General features: G+C 37.3%; 1 protein-coding gene across 1 annotated transcript in view; it reads left to right on the forward strand.

Moving 5' to 3' along the window:
• ERP44 (endoplasmic reticulum protein 44) overlaps positions 1–22,802 on the forward strand; it is a 93,267-nt gene that overhangs the window by 19,284 nt on the left and 51,181 nt on the right. The window contains exons 2-4 of the mRNA XM_059411196.1: positions 15,238–15,310; positions 17,238–17,277; positions 21,702–21,817. Of these exons, the coding sequence (XP_059267179.1) occupies positions 15,238–15,310; positions 17,238–17,277; positions 21,702–21,817 (229 nt within the window). The remainder of the gene's footprint in view (positions 1–15,237; positions 15,311–17,237; positions 17,278–21,701; positions 21,818–22,802) is intronic.

The raw sequence follows: 22,802 nt of genomic DNA on the forward strand, positions 1-22,802 counted from the left end.
AAGTGTTTGGTAGAATTCACGGGTGAACCTATCTGGGCCTGGTGCTTTCTGTCTTGGAAGGTTGTTGATCATTGATTCAATTTCTTTAATATGGACAGTCTCTTTCTTCTTGTGTGAGTTTTGGCAGATTGTGTCATTCAAGAAACTGTTCTGGTTCATCTAGGTTATCAAATTTGTGGACAAAGTAGTTCATAGTATTCTTTGATTATCCTTTTAATGTCCATGGGATCTGTAGTGTGATATCCTCTCTTTCATTTCTGATATTAGTAATTTTTAATTGTGCTTGTTCCTTTTCTTTTCCCCCAACAGAGGGATTTAATATAGGGAATTGGTTTCATAGGTGTTGGGGGCTGAAAGAGCAAAAACCAAAAACAATAATAACTTCATGGAGTAGTTCCATGCCTAGATTGAGGGAGATAAAAGAAGAGATTGTTATCATCAAAATATAGGGCTTTGAAAGGGGGAGCCACTGAGCTCTGGGGGAGGACGTGACTAAATAGTAGTGCTATATTCATACTATTTACCATAGCAGTTCAACCTATATGTATCACTATGACTACACAGAGAAGTTACAAAGAGGGGTGCTTGGTTGGCTCATTTGGAAGAGCATGCAACTCTTGATCTCGGGGTTGTGAATTTGAGCCCTACACTGGTTTTAGAGATTACTTACATAAATAAGACTTTAAAAAAAAAAACGTTAAAAAGAGATACACCCCCTAAAAGGACCTGGCTCAGACAATTTCATGGATGAATGCTTATAAATACTCAAGGAGCTTATGAAAACTTACTATGTGCTTTGTAAGAATTCTGAAAATAACACTGTGAAATCATACTGCCATCATCATCATCACCCCTTTCGTTTTTGACAACATTGTGGCACAAAATGGTTAATTTGCCTAGTGTCAACTACTAGGAAGTGACAGATCTAGGATGTAAATCCAGGCATTCTGTCTCCAGAGGCTACAGTCAGCCACCATGTTATACCCATCCCTGTGCTGTCTAAACTGTTTCAAATCATAAAGGTGAAACTTGTCCAGTTATTTTTTAAAGACATAAATATCTAGTAAAATACCTTAATGTCTAATAAAAACAGGATAGAAGAGAACTGCAGAACAGTGTCAACGATTATATTAGCATAAATACTCTAGTAAAATATTTGCAAGTAGAATTTAGTAGAATATTAAATCTGCAACTTGAGCAGATGGAGTTATTCTAAGAAGATAAGAATTATTCACTGTTAGGAAATCTGTTTAAAAATCTTACCACACAAGTCAAAAGAGTAAAAACAAATGATACTGCTTAGTTAATAATTTTTCAAATGGTACAGGAAAATGTTCTTGATTAAACAGCTTAATATGGAAAGAAAAGTATAATTGGAAAAAAGTGAAAACCTATATCCCTTTGCCCCTTCCCATTCCTAATTTCCTTCCCCCTTTCTTGAGGTAATAGTATCAGGTAAATCAGATAAAAATTTTTAATGTATTATTTAGGTCATCTTACAACCCTATTTAGCTGAAAAGTGAATAAAAGTTATGCTATTATATACATAATGTTTAGTGTTCTGTCCTTTCAGAGGACTGTAAACTTTCTAGAACCATGGCCTTTTTTTTTTGAGATAGTTGACAATGTTACGTTAGTTTCAGGTGTACAACATAATGATTCAACATCTCTCTACATTAATGCTCTGCTTACCACAAGTGTAGCTACCATCTGTTACCATAAAACACTATTACAGTACCATTGATTATATTTCCTATGCTATGCCCTTTATTCCTGTGACTCATTTATTCCATAAATAGAAGCCTGTATCTTCCACTCACCTTCACCCATTTTGCCCGCCCCTCACCCCCTTTTTACTCTGGCAACCATCAGTTTAAACTTCTCTGTGTTTGTAGGTCTGGTTCTGCTTTTTGATTGTTTGTTTTAGATTCCACATATGAGTAAAATCATTGTTTTTCTCTATTTAACTTACTTCATTTAGCATAATACCCTCTAGGTCTATCCTTGTTCCTTCTTGTTTTACCTGTATCTCATGGCAGTTAGCAAAGGGAGACAGAAGTGCACAAGGGAAATAGAGTCTTACATTCAGACTTCCTTTTAATAAGCTATGGTCATTCCCTGGTTACTTTCAGTGGAAGTGCTTAGAAAGCTAAAATACTACATGGTAGTGATGGAGATCATGAAGTAATCAATCACCCTTTATATATATGAAAGCTTTGAGACCACCACTAGGGGGAATTTTAGACCAAAGGAGGAAAGACAAACCCATTTGCTTTGCAAAGTCAATTAAAATTGTATGAGTCCTATGGGTAGCATTAAAGATTCTTTTTTTTCTGATGATTGAGTTAGGGTAAGTATTTCAGCAAGTATAAGGCCTTCCAAGACTACTACTACTACTTCTTCTTCTTCTTCTTTTTTTTTTTTTTAAGATTTTTATTTATTTATTTGACAGAGAGAGACACACAGCAAGAGAGGGAACACAGGGAAGGAGAGTGGGAGAGGCAGGCTTCCTGCCAAGCGGGGAGCCAGATGCAGGGCTCCATCCCAGGACCCTGGGATCATCACCCAAGGCAAAGGCAGACACTTAATGACTGAGCCACTCAGGCACCCTGCAAAGACTACTTCTGATTGACATTTAGAATTGGTTTAGCTAGAAGGAACAGTACCATTTTGAAGATACAGACTTTTTTTCCATATGTATTTTTTAAGATTTTATTTATTTATTTGAAAGAGAGCGTAAGCACAAGCGAGGGGGAGGGGCAGAGGGTAGAGGGAAAAAGCAGACTCCCTGCTGAGCAGGGGACACACACACACACACACACACACACACACACACCCGCCATGGGGCTTGATCCCAGAACCCTGCATCATGACCTGAGCTGAAGGCAGACGCTTAACTGACTGAGCCACCCAGGTGCCCCTGAAGATACAGATTTTAAAGTAAGCAGTGGTTTAACACATTAGGCCTATATAAAAATGGAGTCATTGGACTTGCTAATAAAATATTTTTATTGTAGGGGGGCCTGGGTGGCTCAGTGGGTTAAGCCTCTGCCTTCGGCTCAGGTCATGATCTCAGAGTACTGGAATCGAGCCCCGAATCGGGCTCTCTGCTCAGCAGGGAGCCTGCTTCCCCCTCTCTCTCTGCCTGCCTCTTTGCCTACTTGTGATCTCTGCCTGTCAAATAAATAAATAAAATCTTTAAAAGTGTGTGTGTATATATATATATACATATATATATGTATATATATATATTGTAGAACATGGTACTCAGGAATAGGAAACCAAAAAGCCCGAGAATCATCCAGAATTAAGTGAATATGGTTAATAAGAAACCAAAGGTTTTACTGAAGAACAGTTTTTTACTGAAGTTTGTTGACTCACCATAAAGGGTCAGGGTCACATGTTTAGTAGTGAAGTAAAAACATTTTTTGATATAGTAGAAGGTGTTTTCTTCACTTTGTGCAGTTTAGAAATACTTATGCCACCAGTAGAAACTGGTAAATAAGACAGTTGAAGAATTTCGGTTATACAATTTAGGATTTTTCAGAGCCTTTATGGTATAAACCTTGAAAAATTTTTTTAAAAAGTGACAACATTGGCATTTAGCTCACTATATTATCTTGTATATTGGCTGTCTTCCCTAGCCTCCTTCCCCATTTCTCTGTGGGTACTTCCTTTTTCTTCCAGATAAGCTACTTGTACTCAACTACTTGTTTCAGGATCCACTTCTTGGGGTCTGTCATTTTTCCTATAAAATTTCCTATTGCTTGATGCTGCTGCCTGTATCCCCATGGTGTCATTTCACATTTCATCCATTGCCTCCTTACAGTAGTTCTGGGGCTTGATTAAATTGAGGTCAGTTTCAGTTTGGGGGGTTAAGAACACTTCATGAGTAGTGCTTTTTATTTCCTATTGCATCCTATCAAGAAGCATTAATATCTGGTTGTTCCACTTTTAGTGATGTTAAGATTGCTCAATAACAGTGTCAGTGTAGTTGTTTCTTCGTGTTGTGATTAACTCAGATCTTCTTGAAAGCCCAGGCAAAAGGGGAGTATGACATACTACTGTGTAATTCCCATTGTTGAGTGTCTAGCAGTTATCTTTTGAGAATAGATAATAACTTTGCCAAGAACTGTGGATAACTCTTCAATTAAAATACTTGAAAGAGGGGTGCCTGGGTGGCTCCATTGGTTAAGCGTCTGCCTTTAGCTTGGGTCATGATCCCGGAGTTTGGGGATTGAGTCCCACACTGGGGAGTCTCTGTTGCTCTCTGCCCCTCACTCAGCTCCTGTGTGCTCTCTCTCTCAAATAAATAAATAAAATCTTTTAAAAAAAGATGTGAAGTACTTGAGAGAATCTTCTCTCTCTTTTTAATATGAAAGAAATAATTAAATTTGATAATCTTGCTAGATGTTTTATATGTGTGTATGTATATGTGTGTGTATGTGTGTGTATACATGTGTATGTGTGTGTGTGTATATGTATGTAGTCTTATTCACATCCCTTTCCGTAGTGCCTAGTACAGTGCCTGGCATGTATGTTAATAGATGACTTAGTGAGATATTTGTAGAATGAATGACCTATACAAAAGAATGTATGTACCAATATATATGTAGATTCTCTTAAGGGAACTTTCCTTCATCAGGCATCCTGGACAAGAATTACATTGTAGCACAGGAAGAGTAGTCATAAATTTCTCTTGGCATATATTTGCAAGTATTTGTTCTGGACTGTAAAATCCAGTGTTAGTTACTGATCAGGAGACAGTGAGTGGAATGTTGTCTCACACTGTGCCCCCCACCCCTGCCCCTGGTTCCAGAATGTGTATAGAAAAAGAAGGTAACAATTTTCATCTTAACTTTTCTCTCAATTCCCATGCTTTGTTAATACCACCATTACTAGAATTTGGGGTTTTAGAGGAATATAGGATGATTTTAAGAGAAGAATCCTTTTACACATTGAGAAGATCACTCCCAGTTCTGAAAAGCTTTTGACTCTCCTTTGAAGGTCAGAGAACTATATTGTCTATTCCAGGTAAATTAGTTCATCCCCCCTTTTTTTTTTAAGTTTTTAATTTTAATTCTAGTACAGTTAACATGCAGTGTTGTATTAGGCACTCATCAAATTTTTTTTTAAAGATTTATTATTTATTTGAGAGAGAGCACAAGTCGGGGGAGAGGGAGAGGCAGGCTCCCTGTAGAGCCGGGAGCCCAATGCCTTGCTTGATCCCAGAACTCAGGGATCATGACCCAAGCTGAAAGCAGATGCTTAGAGTGACTGAGCCACCCAGGGCCCCAATGTCAATTTTTTTTTTTTTTTTGTAAGTGTAGTTGACACAGTGTCACATTAGGTTCAGGTTTACAGCATAGTGATTAGGCAAGTTCATACACTATGCTCTGCTCACCACAAGTATAGCTACCATCTGTCACCATACAACACTGTTACAGTACCATTGACTATATTCCCTGTGCTGTGCCTTTTACTTCTGTGCCTTATTCAGTCCATAACTGGAAGCCTATATCTCCCACTCCCCTTCACCCATTTTCCCATCCCATGACCCTCTCCCTGATGGTAACTATCAGTTTGTTCTCTGAACTTATGGGTCTGCTTCTGCTTTTTGTGTTTGTTTTGTTTTTTAGATTCCACGTGTAAGTGAAATCACATGATACTTGCTATTCTCTGATTTATTTCATTTAGCATAATACCCCTGGGTCTGTCCATGTTGTTACAGATGGCAAAATCTCATCTTTTTTTTTTTTTAATGGCTGAGTAATGTTCCTATGTGTGTATGTGTGTATGTACATACATGTGTGTGTATACACACATACACATACACCACCATACCTTCTTTATTCATTCCTCATGGATGGACACTTGGGTGCTTCAGTATCTTGGCTATTGTAAATAATGCTGCAGTAAACGTAGGGGTGCATATATCTTTTTGATTCAGTGTTTTTGTTGTTTTGGGCAAATACTGAGTAGTGAAATTATTGGATCATATGATACTTCTATTTTTAATTTTCTGAGAAACCTCCTTACTGTTTTCTGCAGTGGCTGCACCAGTTTGCATTCGCACCAGCAGGGCATGAAGTTTCCTTTTTCTCCACATCCTCACCAACACTTGTTTTTTTGGTCTTTTTTATTTTAGCCATTCTGACAGTAGGAGGAGATCTCTTGTTGCTGTTTTGATTTGCATTTCTCTGATCATGAGTGATAATGAGCATCTTTTCATAATGATGTTGGCCAATTGTATGTCTTTGGAAAAATATCTCTTCAGGTCCTCTACCCAGTTTTCATCAGATCTGTGTGTGTGTGTGTTGAGTTGTATAAATTCTTCATATATTTTGGTTATTAATCCCTTATTGGATATATCATTTTAAAATGTCTTCTTCCATTCAGCCTTTGTTTTATTGAAGCTTCCTTCATTGTGCAGAAGCTTTTTATTTTGATGTAATCCCAGTAGTTTGTTTTTGTTTCTCTTGTCTTAGGGGAAACATACCTTAAAAATGTTGCTACAGCTAATATCAGAGAAATTACTGTCATGTTCTCTTCTTTTTTTTTTTTTTTTTTAAAGAATTTATTTATTTATTTGACAGGGAGAGATCACAAGTAGGCAGAGAAGCAGGCAGAGAGAGAGGAGGAAGCAGGCTCCCTGCTGAGCAGAGTGTCTGATGTGGGACTCAATCACAGGACCCTGAGATCATGATCCGAGCCAGAGGCAGCAACTTAACCCACTGAGCCACCCAGGTGTCCCTGTCGTGTTCTCTTCTAAGACTTTTATGGTTTCAGGTCTCACATTTGGGTCTTTCATCCATTTTGAGTTTATTTTTGTGTACGGTATAGGAAAGTGGTCAGTTTCATTATTATGCATGTAGCTGTCCAATTTTCTCAGCACCATTTATTGAAGAAGCTTTCTTTGCCCCATTGTATAATCTTGCCTCCTTAGTCATAGATTAATTGACCATATAATTGTGGGTTCATTTCTGAGCTTTCTATTCCGTTCCATTGATCTCGGTCCATTTTTGTGCCAGTACCACACTGTTTTGGTTAGTGAAGCTTTGCGTAGTATGTTGTGAAATGACATCAGTTTTAATGGAGATCCATGCGTGATCAAGTAACTAATGTTCAAGAAAAAGTATCAATTTCAGCAATTTCTTTTTATTTTTTATTTTTTTAGAGGAAGGGGGTTGCAGAGGGACAGAGAGAATCTTAAGCAGGCTCCACACCTAGCACGGAGCCGGCCTCCGGTCTTCATCTCACAATCCTGAAGTCACGAGCTGAGTGGAAATCAAGAGTCAGATATTTAACTGACTGAGCTGACTGAGCCCCCCACAAGCGCCCCTATTTTTATTTTCTATGGCTGTTTCTATTGGCAGAATTTGAGTTTAGGGGTTATATTACCTTTATTTGAATGATTATTTGGGGGGTATAGAATTTATTTTCCCAAACATGTCTGCACTCAGCATATCTTGACTTATTTAATGAGGAATGTTGTAATTGTTCTCATGTTTCTTTATAAAAGCATATTGGTTCTGACTTGCCCAAAATTTGTATCACTTGTCCAAAAGTTATATCACTGAGCAACTTAAGGGTTAAAGTAGCTTCCATGTGTTATTCTATACTTAGTCCTATTTTTCCCCTTTCTTTGAACTTCTAGTTCATTATAATACTTATGGGAATACTAACAGTGAGATGTGCCTCGATTGATACTCAGCTTCAAGGCTCTTACAATGCTTGTCAGCCTCAGCTTTTTTTCTCTAGGGACCTTTCATATCTCTTAGCTCCTTGCTAAGCCAACTGAAAATCTCTGTGCTTCTGTTGCCTGCCAGCTTAATGCAAAACTCAGAGTCAGAGAAGTGGCCCCAGGGAGGAGAAACAGCCTGGGTCTCATGGCATCCAGATTTCAGGTAGCAGGCTGGTTTGTCAATCTGGATTAGAATGGAAGAGAGCTGTTGCTTGGTACATTACTTATTTCTTACTATAGGAGAGACACAGTTTGTAAAGGGCTTTGAGACTCTCCTGACAGGCAGGAAAATGAAAGATTTAGCACAAATACACTAAGCTATTATTGTAGAATGCCTAGCAGATGTAATGTCAATTGAGAACGGTAATGCCACATGGAAGGAAACATTCTCTGTTAAAGCTTCTATTTTATGCCAGTAATTTTCATGCAGAAATATCTATTCAGGCAGTAGGCAGCATACTTCAAAAAATTAACATCTTTGTAAATTTCTAATAAGATTACAGACTCCACATTTTTTTAAACCACAGTATTTTGCATGTCAATACAGACTTCTCACAAATGAGTCTTGCTTGTGCCTGTGTTCATATTTGAGGAGTAAAAACATTGTACAGGATTTACAGTGGTTTATGTGCTTGCTTGTAGAGTCAGATGCTTTGCTCTCTAAAGCAGTGCTGCCTAAATATTAAGGTACATGGGAATCACTTGGGGATCCTATCAAAGGGGAGATTCTGATTCATAGGTCTGGAGCCCGATAGTTTATGTTTCTCACAAGGTCCCAGGTGATGCCAGTGCTGCTACATTAGAGACCATTATTCGAATAACAAGATTTTAAGATATTATGCTTTAAAACAAATTCACTGGAAATACTTTTTTTCTAAACACATTAACTAAAATATGTTAATAAAACACTTAAAGCAAAGCCTTTCTAATAAATGCTTTTGTGGCTTAACCAATCTTGCTAACAGAAATAATACCTAATAACGTTTTCTGCCTGATACTTTATTAGATTCTGGTCCTAAAAGTTCTAAATTATTGATTTTCATGACTGACTTAACACCTAAAAATGAACAATACAAGAAGTATTAGATTTTTGGGGTGCTGGGTAGCTTAGTCGGTTAAGTGTCTGCCTTTGGCTCGGGTCATGGTCCCAGGGTTCTGGGATTGAGCCCCCCCACATCAGCCTCCCTGCTCAGTGGGGAGTCTGCTTCTTCCTCTCCCTCTGCTGCTCCCCCTGCTTGTGCTCTCTTTCTCTCTCTCTCAAATACACAAAATCTTAAAAAAAAAAAAAGAAGTATTAGATTTTTATCCATCAGTGTAACATAGCTATTCTTAAATAAGAGTGTTCCATGTGTGGAAGTGTCTGGAAATCCTGTCAGAGTATATAGCTTGGTGGGGAGGGACACAGAAGCGGGTGTAACTATAAGCTCAGCCCAGCTCTTGGTGAGATGGAGGGCTTTCTGTAGGAGTTCCGAGGTTCCCTCTCCATCTAAGTCTGTAAATAATCACCTAGTGGTATGCTCTTCACCATTACATAATTAAAAACAAGTTTTAATAGACTTTACTCCTATTTGATAACCTTATCCTCAAACATGTTAAAAATGTTTGTTGGGGGGCACCTGGGTGGCTTAGTTGACTAGTTAAGTGTCTGACTCTTGATTTTGGCTCAGGTCATGATCTCCGGGTTGTGAGATCTAGCCTTGGGTCAAGCTTCATGCGGAGTGTGGGGCTTGCTTAAGATTGTCTCTCTCCCTCTCCATCTATGCCTCCCCCACCCCCAACTCATTCTATCTCTCCTTCTTTCTCTCAAAAAAATGTTTGTTGGCTGTTCTCGTTTCTGAACCTCTTTCCCCCATTTCTCACTTCCAGCACTGTCCCTCTATATTCTTAGTGTATTAACATCATCTGCTTCTTCATTCACTTAGTACATGCTTGAGTACTTACTGTATACAAGGTACTTACTGTATACAATACTAGGTTAGTGTAGTAAATGATCTATGGGATACAAAATTGAATAAGGTGCAGTCTCTCTTCCAAGGTGTTCAGTCTCCTGAGGGAGGTAAGAGAGCATGGATTACCTGTGTGAATTAATCTGTTAACACCCTCTGGAAAGTTCTCTGTGGGTTCAGGTAGAGAGAAATGAATCACTGGGGTCTGGGATCATCAGGAGAGTATTCATAGAAAAGATAGCTTTTGAATTGGGTCTCAAAAGCTAGATAGCGCTGTTGGCAAGCAGGATGTTCAGAGAGGAAAGTGTACCAGCGACAGGCATGGATGCAGGACAGTAAGGAGATGCATTTTAGGAATCACATGTACTGTAGACTCCTTGCATTCTTTTATTTGTAGCTTCAGGATATGGACTGTTGGTTTGTGAGTGACCCTTGAAGGGTTTTCCCGAGTTACTGATTTTATTTCCTTGCAAAGAGCCTAGTGTCTCAGTCAGTGAGTGAGGCTAGTAATTGGTTCAGCAGCATTCATATCCATTCTTTATTCTTCTCTGTTCAATCTCATTCCATTTTTCCTTTTACTGTATGTTACGTTGGAAAACATATACTTCTTAATAATTTAGGATTTGTGGGAGCTTGTTATAATTCCATTTGCTAAAGGTCTGTATATAGGGTGACCATATGATTTATTGCCCGAACTGGGACCCATTTGGAAGGATTGGTGCTTTTAGTAATATGCCATGGCAAAGGCATAAACTGGATTTGTCTCAAGCCGGACAAGCCGGAGTATCTGGCCCATGAGAATATCTGATTACTCTGTACTTCCTGGTAGTTGGAGGATAGGCTATGGATCGGGAGCAGTAGGATGTTATTTAGGAAAGCAGGTCTGTGGACGGTCCTAAATGCCAGGTTAAGGATTTAGGCTTTTATACTGTAGACAGAGAAAATCCCTTGGAGGTTTTTTTGTTTGTTTGGTTTTATTTTTATGTTCTTTCGGCATATGATTTGATGTATACAAAGCAGCATTTGGAAAGATTAATCTGACCTCTGTGGGCAGGTTAGATTGAAGGGAAACACTCAATTCAGAGAGTGTCATAGTAGTTCCCACTTAGGGTATATTTGAGTAACAGCCACTCAAATGGGCTTCATGAACAAAGAAAATGTGTTAATTTATTTTTATAATTATGAACAGAGAAGCTTTAATAATTCACTTCCAATAGGTATTATTCTTACTGACTTAGTTCATATTTCTGAAGATCCTGTTGGATTAGTGTCTTATTCAGTTAATGTTTTCACAAAAGAGGAACAGTTCTGGGATTTAGCAGTGAGAGCCAGAGCAGTTTGTATGGGCTAGCATTCTAGCATGCACATATATGTATATGTTAATATTGTCACAATTAAAATTTGACTTAACACTGAGTGCTCACTCAAAAAGTCTTTACAAAATTTATTTCTAAAATAGTCTTTCGTCATGTAATTGGTGTTCCATTGTATCTTGTTTCATTCAACTTGATGTCTGTCGGGAAAGAATGTTAATTTCACAGTAGCTTCCATTCCTCTAGTGCATGTTTTGCCTTTTTCTATTCCCATCCTATGGAATAGGTTGAACTTTTGAGAAAGGAGAGTTATTTTTGACCAGGAGAACCAGACAGATCTCCATGGAAGAAGAAATCAATCTTTGAAGGATTGATGCAGTAGCAGAGAAGCCAACACTCTGGGTAGAGGAAACCTTGTATGCAAAGAGTTGAGAAGGGGTGCCTGGGTGGCTCAGTCGGTTAAGTGTCTGATTTGTGATCTCTACTCAGGTTATGATCTCATAGGTCGTGATCTCATGGGTCATGTGGTCTAGCCCACTTGGCGCTCTGCACTCAGCAGGGAGTCTGCTTGAGATTCTCTCTACCCCTACCCCCACTGTGTGTGCTCTCTATTTCAAATAAGTAAATCTTTTTTAAAAAAGAGAAGAGGGAGCAGAAAAGTTGTGGGATGTGCTTTGGGAAAAGCAACTGGCTGCTCTCTGGCTTCTGAAATGCTGTGGAAATAAGAGACTGACATGGAGGATGCAGGGAAATTGAAGGAAAGGAAAGCTTCTTGGTTCCCAAAGATATCTCAATTTTTAAAAACCTTCTAATGGAAGAAAATATTCTTTACTTGTTGGAGAAGCGCCTATTTAAAGCTAGCCTGTCAACTTTTTTTTTAACGAAGTAGGGTACGATATTTGACATTTCACTGATATGCCTTTTATATAAGATCATATCACTTGATACATCTCAGATTGAGATGTTTAATATTTCAAAACCCACAAGAAATGCATGTGGATGGAATTATCTATTGACTTCTAGGTGACTGGAGATGCTTCTCAGTTTTCTTGGCAAGGAAAAGAGCTAATGAACTGAAGAAAATGACCAACTTATAAAATATCATAAGTTTACATCTGTATATTTACATATATTGTCTAAATAGTCCAGCATTAGAAGCTAAAATTCTCCATGTCTAAGATCTTCTATTCAAAATGTCTTTATAGATTTTTGTTGTTTCTTTTAAAGAAAATAAATTTAAAAGTTTACTTCAAGTCTTAATTTTAAAAAATGAATGATTACACTCCCTCTCTTCCTGGTCTAGAGCTACTTGTCTTTATTTTACTTAAGCACTAAAGCATTTGACATAAAGATGTTTCCCTGGGAGAATTTTGTTTAGGCTTAGGGCTGACATGAAAAGAAACAATTTGTCAGACTAGTGGAGCTTGCTAACAATTTAAATAAACAACCTGTCTTTCCCTTTATACTGCATATTAATAAAAATGTTAATGCTGAAACACCTCTTTTACACCCTACAGGGTAGAGAGATGATTGGGTCAGAGACCATTTTCTTGCTTTGGGCCCTCGTCAACACATCTGTTAGCTGAATGTGTCTTTTAAAAAAGTGCATGCTTATTAATAAGCATGATGTTTCTAAACTAATAGGTATTTAATACAACAAAACTTTTTTAAACAAAGTTTGATTGTTGTCTCATTTTTGTTATCACCTGGCATGTATATATTTTTGCCATGTAAATATTTCAAAGTAAAAAGCACTTAAATTTAGAATATACTTTTCTGTAAACGACTTTGATGGGTGACAACTAACTCTTCAAAAATGGGCTTCCTTGGACTATACAACCGAGGATGTTTATCTGTATTTGACATTTTCCCCCCCTCTTTATCATCACTGTCTGAAGAGCTTCTCCAGGTAGAGCATACCAGGCCTTCTGCATTTGTGCCCTCAGTACCTAGCAGATACTCCATAAATGACTGTCAAGTTATTTAATGACTTGACTTTGATAATGATCAACTTTGTTGCTTTATGATATTTTTGCATCACCTTCTTGAATTTTTCAACGTAATTCACTCTGAAATCTTGTATCAGTATAATTGGCTTTGTTAAAAACAAAACAACAGGCCCAAAATGGAGTTACTTATGCTAATAAGCCCCATGTTACCAAACTTAGAATTATAGTTTTGATTCTCCCAGAAATGGAATTTTAATTAATTAATTTTTAAATTAGCATATAATGTATTATTTGTTTCAGGGGTACAGGACTGTGAATCATCAGTCTTACACAGTTCACAGTACTCACCATAGCGCGTATCCTCCCCAGTGTCCATCACCCAGCCACCCTGTCCCTTTAACCACCAGCAACCCTGAGTTTGTTTTCTGAGATTAAGTGTCTCTTATGGTTTGTCTCCCCCACCCCAGTCCCATCTTGTTTCATTTTCCCCTCCCTCCCCACCTCTCAGATTCCTCAGATCAAGGAGATAATCTGATAATTGTCTTTCTCTGATTGACTTTAGAAATGGAATTTTAAAACAGTCAGCAAGGAAATGCCTGGTCCATAGTAGTTCACTAATATGCCTCATAGACCTCTGGAATCCCTGAAAGGAAAGTGACTTTGCAATAACCCACTTTTTTTTTTCTTTTTACTAGTGAATCTTTTTTTCCTGCTCACTTCTGCCTTTTATTTCATTTTATACAGGTCCTTGGAGCTCCTTTTCTCTCTTTAGATTAGATGCTGCCCGATTAAAATTGATTTTTGCTGATGAGGGAAGGATCTGTTAGTTGAGATATAGATACTGAGGGAATAATGACTAATGAGGGATTCACATCTTTCCAGTTAATGTTTACATGTTTAAAGAGTAAATCACATCTTTCCAGTTAATGTTTAAAATGTTAAATGTTTAATGTATATACTACTTATATACATATAAGTTGTATATGTCAATATATTCAGAGATTTTTAACTTAGCTAGTTTAGTTTTAGCAGAGTATAATTTATTGGTAGCTAGCAGAAATGGTAGTCCACTATTGGTTACATGATTATGGTAACTTGGAAATAAGACTAGTGCTATTTGGCTTTTTCTAAAAAAATAATAAATTAATAGAAATATTTCAAATAGCTGTGCTTGTTTACATGCCAACATCAACATGGCTCTTTATACCATTCAGAAATTGAATTGTTGGTGAAGTAGTCACTTTTTGAGTTATAATAGTTGTGACTAAGGTGTCTGTGAAATGGGTGGGCACAGGGGTAGTTTTCAGTCTCTCGTCAGGGCCTAACTTAGTTGTCACTCCGTAGCCATAGTTCAGTGAATGGATTTCCATAAACACACAGGGTGTTAAAGGTGGAACCTAAAAATAAAATACACTAAGTATTACTTTTTAAGTGAAGTGAACTGTTGCTAGTTTAGTTTATCTTTTCTTTATTTTACAGATGGCAAACTAATACTTTCTTTGATAAACTTGAACTTTGGGTTCAATGTTTTGGAAGTAGAAGATTCGTATACTCTTTTTAAGAGCCTCTTACTTATCACCAGTATGTCAGATGAGGCAGGAAAGGCTTTTGGTTCACAACTTGAAGTCTTTCTTGTTCTTCTCTTTATTGTTTTGTTTTATCTTAGATACATGGTAGGGATAGAGTCAGCAGACTTAGCTTTAGTTTTGTATTCTTTCCAAATAGATAATAATACAATAAATTTTTTCTTGCTGCACCATAAATTTGTTGCGATATTAATTTAAAAGAAGAAATCAGTTCTTAATTTCTTTAGAAACAATCGCTTTTGTGTATTTGGAAATATAGGAAGTTTTATTTGACCAGTTTCTAGGTTTAGAAGTTAGTACTTCTGGGGTACACTGGTGGCTCAGTAGGTTAAGCATCTGCCTTTGGCTCAGGTCATGATTCCAGGATCCTTGGATCAAGCGCCACATCAGGTTCCCTGCTCAGAGGGAGTCTGCTTCTTTTTCTCCCTTTCCCTCCGCCTGCCTCTCCCCATGCTTGTGCTCTCTCTCTATCTCCTACTCTGTGTAAAATAAATAAAATCTTAAAAAAAAAAGTTCTTCTATTGTGTTGATCTAGTGAAGGGTTAGAATAATAATAAAGATAAACTAAAACAATTGATGAGTGATTTTGTAAATAAATTGAACCAGTTTAAAAATTTTTCATTTTCTTTTTATTAAAGTTTCTGTATTATTTGTCTTTTATGGAAACATTCATTAATTTCTCATTTTTAAAATTTATAGGTAACCTGGGTTTTTACTCCTGTAACAACTGAAATAACAAGTCTTGATACAGAGAATATAGATGACATTTTAAGTAAGTACCTTGATATTTTTAAAGTACACTTCTTTATAAAGAGCTAGTTTGTATACAAAAACAAAGTTAAATCTCAATTACAAAAACAGTTGGGGAGCTGGCATTTTGTTTAGTTTCATGGTTTCCTGAATTAAGAAAGCATTTTGGTTTTGATTTGTAATAAAATTTAAAATGTGTAAGTCTCTTTTCCTGTGTTAAAAATAAACTTTCAGTCTTGTTATATTTCTTTGCCTTGTCATAAATACCACTGATATAAAGTATTTTGCTAGAGCTTACTTAGAGGCTAGCAGTTCCCACTGTGCGATACCAAATGTTCATGATCTTAGGACATGGTCTAGAAATATTTTATCTTCTTTAACTTTTAACTAATTCACTGACTCTGATTTTCTTTATTGTCATTGGTTCAGTTAACTTAAATAAGTGTTTTACTGAATGCTTTGTTTGCTGACAGTGAGATTGTGAATATAGTTAACTTGGAGGAGGGGAACATTTCTGTTTTTAAAAATAGTAGAGGGAAGGTAAACACATGGTTGATAGAAAAATCATAATTTAGGAGATTTAAGAAAACATACAATGCATAAATGATTTCTTCTTCTTCTTCTTCTTCTTCTTTTTTTTTTTTTAAAGCACTCCATTTTATCCACGGTTGTAAGCAGAACTAAACCAAAAATAAGAAAAGTAAAAGGAGTTACTCATTGAACATCATATACTGTTTTATGTTCTTGGAACTAGTTTTAAATGCTAAAAAGTCTATCCCACATTCTGGGATCTCTTTAGAGCAATGATTCTGTAACCTTTAGCATGCATGAGTCATGTGGAGGACTTATTAATACCTGTAGTGCTAGGCCTGGTTCTAAGTTTCTAACAGAAACTGCTAACCCCTACCTGAGAATTTGCATTTCTGTAAGTTTCTAGCTGCTGCTGGTGCTTCTGGTCCAAGGAGTGCATTTTGTGAACCACTGCTTCAGAGTGCAGAAGCAGGTGGATAAAAACTGTTTGAAGGTAAAAGAGGAAGAAGAGAATTGAAACTCACAAATCATTCTCCTTTCATTTTTCAAATTCTAGAATATCTTTGTTTTATTTTTGTGAGTACTTGAGGAGTTTAGTTTCTCTATGAAGTTTAAGCAAAAGGAACAAATGTATCTTTGGCATGACTTCACATCCTCATATGCAAACAATGCTATTATTTTTGCAACAGAGAAGAGCTGTTTAATGAATAGGAACCAGAAAGTGTGCATGTTATGCAGCATTATTAGTTGTAGATCACTTGTTGCAATGAGGTGAGACATCTGAACTTCAGAAATAGCTTAGTTACACAGGTCTCTTCTGAGAAATAGAATTTTTTTGCAGAGCCAGTTCTCAGTTATTCATGTATATGGGAGATCAAAAAAGGATTAGCAAGGGGCACCTTGGTTGCTTAGTCAGTTGATCCTCTGGCTCTTGATTTCAGCTCAGGTAATGCTCTCGGGGTCAGGAGATCTGAGCCCTGCTTTGGTGCCTCCTTAAGGTTCTTTCTCTCCTGCTCCTGCTACTCCCCATCCCCACTCACACTCACACTTTCTCTCTTAAGAAAAAAAAAAAAAAGGTTATTCAACTCCAGATCATCCCACTGCACTTTGAATGAGAGTAGGCTATTGAGTAGTTTACTTTCCTGATCTGGCTTTGATTCCCCTTTTGTTTTATATTCGTTCAGTGAAGATATAAAGATGGAGGATATAGAGAAAAGGATCAGGGATTCCCACAAATTATATAATCTGTCTGTGACTCTGTATATGGGTTTCTGAGTGAGAGGTAATTAATTGTTACTGTGTGTTTTTAGTAGGCCCCATAAATGAGAAAAAGACCATGATGGAAACCATCTCTTTGATTATGTCAGTTATGTGGACACAATTAACTTGGATTGTTTGGTTTTGTTTTTCAATTTCAGACAATGCTGATGTTGCTTTAGTAAATTTTTATGCTGACTGGTAAGTAATAATTTTATTTTTGTTTTTTGTTTTTTTGCAGTAGGGGGTAAAGTTGCATTATTTAGGTTTTTTTTTTTCCTTTTATCTTGCTACATGTGGATTTTTCTTTGCTAGAAGGAGTGAAGGGGGAAGCCTTTTTCTTATGTGGCACAATATTCCATATACAAAGTCAGTTAAGGTTCAGTCACAAAGTGAGCAGCTTAATTTCATGATCATTTGTATTTTAAGAGAAATACAGATCTGATTCCATCATCCCACATCTTAAAAGCAGTAACAGAAACTCAAATCCATCCCCTCTACCCCCAACACATCTTTCTGTTTCTGTCTCTCTCTCTCTCTCTCACATGCACACACATACACACATTTTAATTCTGTATTTTTCCTGACTAAGGAAGTAGGACAGTGTTTGGAAGTGAGGATGTGGGTATGGTGAGTTTAGAAGGAAATTTCTTGTTGACACTTTTTAAACATGTGTCTTCTACTACTTCTAGGAAGCCTTTGCTCCTTCCCCTGTCTGAATCAGATTCTTGTCTTTTGTGTTCATATAGTACTGGATACCACTTTCTTTTTCTTACTACATTATTTTGTCTTTTATATTTGTGCCAATCAACAATGAGGGCAGAGATAATGTTTTCGCATTCTCAGCCTCTAAAACCCCAGGTGTAAACACATAGTAGATGTTAAAGAATGTGACATGGAGATAGGTAGAAGGGAGCTTGAATTGGAGGGAAGTTGGAAACTCTCACATAATCCTTATTCCTAGACCATCTATCTTGTTTGACCCTTTAAGGCTTATTAGCTACTCGTTACCACCACCCTGCTTCAGGCCACAGTCCAGCTTACCTAGACCCTTGTGACAGGCTCCTTATTTATTTTCTATGTATCAAGTCTTATATGTCTCCATTCTTTTCTCTATAAAGTAAGCCAGAGTGGTCTACCTAAAGAGCAAATTGAATAAGGTTAAAGCCCTCATCTTGAAGCCCTTACATGGTGCTCCAGTAGCTTTAGGTCTGAAGTCCCTTGCCTTCGCCTAAAAGGCCCCCAGTGACTTCAGACCTGAAGTTACCCTACCTCCACATCTTATTTCTTGGCATCTCTCCACTCTCACATTCTGTTCCAGTTGTACTGAATGTATTTCAGTTTCTGTAATATTCAGTACTCTTTCATCACTGGACCTTTCCTTAAGTTCTTTTCTCTGCCTGGACGGGGCACTCTTCTCTCACCCATTTATTTGCATAGTTTAGTCTTAACCATCTTTCAAGTCTTAGATTAGATACCACTTCCTCCAGGTCACCTTCCTAGATCAGTAGTCCTACCCTATTCCAACCCTTTATCTATCTTCCCATAACACCACATACTTAGCTCATCAGAACACTTGCATGCTGCAGTGGAGTTGGTAGCTACCTGCTACAGCCTTAGCTTTATGAGAAGTTACCATATCTATCTTTTGTCAACATTAATCCCCAGGCATTCTGCATAGTACTTGGCTGATAAGTACATAATAGATATTTACTGAATGAATGATGTATAGCTATTTAAAGAACTTCAGTAAAATGTTGAAGATATACAGAGAAAATGCCATTTCTAAAATGTATAACCAAGGTAGCATTTTCCAAGGGAAATTGGGTTTGTCCACATGTAACAGAAGCCACAAAATTGGGTGTAAGAATATCTAGTGCAGTCCACTTTAAAAATAAACTTCAGACCCAGAGAAGGGAAGTGTCTTCTCAAGGTTAGCTGACAGAGTCATGGCAGAGTTAAAACTAGAACACATTTCTCTTGATTGAGGGATTTTGTGTGTTGTAAGAAAGAGAAATAGAATGTGCCACTGACCTTGTTGCAAAAGCTGAATTGGAAGTGTGGACTAATTGCAGTTATTTGGGAGGAGCCCCAAAGAACATCTTGAGTTGTTCTTGAATTAGTACTCTTTCATTCAGCTCAAAAAACTTAAGAAATTGATCATATGATGCTCAAAAAACTTAAGAAATTGATCATATGACACAGGCTTATACTGTGTGGCCTTCAAGGCTAGATTCTGTGTTCTGTTTGGAAGTTATGAATGTGGCACAGTTTAAGGAAGAATTCTCTAATAGAGCTGCCTAAAAATACTGTCTGCCTCCGAGAGTAATGAAACATAGTAGGTACTTAGAAATGCTATTATGTGCCAGGCTTTCGTTTCATGTACATTGTTTTTAATGCTCAGAACTACCCTGCAGGTAGGTATTATAATTTCCATTTTAGGTTGAGGAAATTGAGGCTCAGAAAGGTCATACGGCTAGTAAGTGGTGGAACTGGGATTTAAACTCAGGTATGTCTGACTCCGAAGCTTATTCCCACCCCTGCTCCCACTAGGTCATACTAGTAAGTATACTAGTAAGTACCCCCAAAATTGTCCCTGCAAAGACTTTTACCCATTTGGTTGATATGTAATGGGTGGATTCAAACACTAGAATGGAGATTGGATGGAGATGACCCTTAAGGCCCTTTTAATAGATCTGTTGCTTTTGTTATATTTTATAAATGTAACTGTCCATATGTACGGATACATGTGTATGAAGGTATGGTGCTACTGCATTGAATTTTTATTTCATCTTTCCCATTCACCTTCTGGTATTCAAATTGATCCTATTTTAAACATGAACCTTTGCTTAAATGCTTACTGGGCAGCAAACTGGACAGTCCAGAAAGGAGCCCCTAATATATGCCTTTATATTGCCCTTAAGCGAGGAGCTTATGTACTAATGCATATCCTAATTCTTCAAGAAACCATTCATCAGTTCCTACCCTTTGCCTCCTTTGCCCTCCAGCACCATATTTTCAGCATCATAAGAAATTGCAAACTTAAGGTGCCTGGCTGGCTTGGTTAAGCATCTGACTCTGTTTCGGCTCAGGTCATGGTCTCAGGGTTGTGAGGTTGAGCCCTATGTGGGGCTCTGCACTGGGCACGGAGCCTACTTAGGATTCTTTCTCTCCCTCTACCCTTCATGCTTCATGCTTGTGCTCGCTCGCTCTCTTAAGAAAAAAAGAAAAAAGAAAAGAAAAAAAAAGAAACTGCGAACTTACAGACTTAGCCTTTCCTGTTCCTCCATCCTATCAGTTTAATCATTTAACAGACATATATTGAAATGCTTATTAGAATACATAGTCAAATAAGACACGGTCCCTGATGTCCACAGACCCCACCCACCTATCCCAGATGGGAGAGATTTAAGAATGCTAAAAGAGGAAAGAGCCACTTGAAAGCAAGAGATTGAAGATACAGATTGTGTCTCCTTGATATATTCTAGGACATCTCCTTAGGAAGTCAGGTGAGTGGGCTAGAGGAGGTATCTATAAAAAGAGACAAGGAGGAAGGATACCGTTTCCACCGTTTCACAGGCTTTATCAGACTTTCGTTGAGACTTTATAGGTATGACCTAATCACTGGTGCATTAAAGGGTACACGGGCGTCATTTAAGTAAATTCCTTGATGAAAAAGGACTCTGGAAGCAATAGTAGCAATTACAGTTGTGTTTTGTTTTGTTTGCTAAAAAGTAGTACTTTTTTCGTATAAGAATGGCTATTCTAACCCCGCTGGCTGTGTGCTGATTCTGATTCTTCTTCTCTTTCTTAGCAGATCTGTTTAATAACCTACAACATATTTGTGAGGTAGCTGGCCTGAATAAGGGACAGTCAGAATTAGAAGTATCACGTTTCTGGAATATTGTAGGGTTGGTGCCCTTTTTTAAAAAAGTAAAAATAGAACAAACAGAAACGACAAAGGAAACATGAATAGAAGTCTGGTTTGGGAATTGCACATTTTTGCTCCTAAGCTTAATATATTTAAATGTTCATAGATAGGAAAGCCTGTTTTAACCAGGAGTACATTTTGAGGGGGGAACATTATATTATATACTATATATTTGTTTTATGCACCTTACTTATTTAGTATACTAACTTGCCTGTGAAATTTGATTGACCTAGTCAGGTGAATCCGTCTACTATTTGCAATAAACTTACTTACCCTCGTAAGGATTTTGTATAGTATCTAGAAATATGTTCATTATTTAGAGAAAGCTGATTTCTGATAAATATCCAAGTCTTAGTAGTTGCAAATCCAAGTGGAGATACATCCTCAGGGCTTATATTTGACTTGTTTCTCGGCCTCTGGGAGAGATCCTTAGCTGTGTACTTTGTAATATTGGCCCTTTTCTTAATGTGTAAAAAACAAATCTTTTAATGTACAGTCTGAATTGGAGTAGTCTTTAAATTCAAAATTGTCTTTATCCTCAATCCATGACATCCAGGTACATGATTAAGTTAACTATGAGATTGTCTCAGAAGTCATTTATTGTGCATATACTACATATCAATGGATAATAACTGTAATAGGATTTTATTCCTTCGGCTCTTGAGTTTTAATTGGTATCCTTCTTTGTGTGTAGGTGTCGTTTCAGCCAAATGTTGCATCCAATTTTTGAGGAAGCTTCTAATGTCATTAAAGAAGAATATCCCAATGAAAATCAAGTAGTGTTTGCCAGAGTTGATTGTGATCAGCACTGTAAGTACCTCAGTAGGAAGTCTGGAAGAAGTTGTCCTATCCCCACCTCTCCCCACCTCTCCTGCTACACACACAATCACACACACTCACTCTTTCTCTTTTTCTCTTTTAATGCTAAAAAGTGTTTTGCTTTAGATGGAAGGTTCTAGTGACTTTGGATAAATATTAATATTTTATCTTTATGTACTTATAATACTACTTTGCATTTTGCCTGCAAAGTAATTACTTTTTAAAATTAAAATATAGTAGAATAAGCATATAGGTAGTAAATCATAACTAGCAATGTTTCTGCCAAAGCGAATACCAAAATCAATAAATAAAATTGAAATAAAATTTTAGGGAAAAATGGATTTCTGTTAGATCTAGCATCCTTCAAAAATGCTTTTTGTAGTCATAGCAGACGAAATTATCTCAGACTTTTGTGTTTCTGTTATTTGAAAGATTCTACTAAAATTGGCTTAGACTGTCTTTGAGGTATACTTAGCTGTAGTTACAGATTAGAGTTACTGAGAGTGTTGAGAAACTTAGGATAGACTCATGGATAGTCCAGCCACTTGGGTTTCACTGGTCCCGGTGGAGTGTGGTTTTCTGTATCCATGACAGATCTCGCTAGCTTGAGCTGGTGAGCCTCCGGCGATTTTTCCTTCTGGTGTGTCCATCACACGTGAACTCTCCTCTCTCCTGGTACCAAACTGACCATGTTTTGTAGTTCTGGTTCATATGTGTTAGTTGTCTCACCCGTTGCAATGTCAGTTCTTCAAAGGCAGGAACTTTTTTCTTTTTTTTTTTTTTTAGTTCTAATTCTCCCATTTAAGTGGAGACCAAACCATTCATCTTGAATCTCATGCATCTGACAATTTCTGGGAGACAGAGACTGCTTGTTAAAAGCTTGTTGCACTGAGTTACTGGCAAATTGGCCTGAATACAGAACTCTCCATACTGCAAATTTCTTATACTTTGCTCTTAGCCTGATGATTAGAATTAG

Source organism: Mustela nigripes, chromosome 9 (assembly GCF_022355385.1).
Source record: "Mustela nigripes isolate SB6536 chromosome 9, MUSNIG.SB6536, whole genome shotgun sequence".
In the NCBI taxonomy this organism is placed as follows: domain Eukaryota; kingdom Metazoa; phylum Chordata; class Mammalia; order Carnivora; family Mustelidae; genus Mustela; species Mustela nigripes.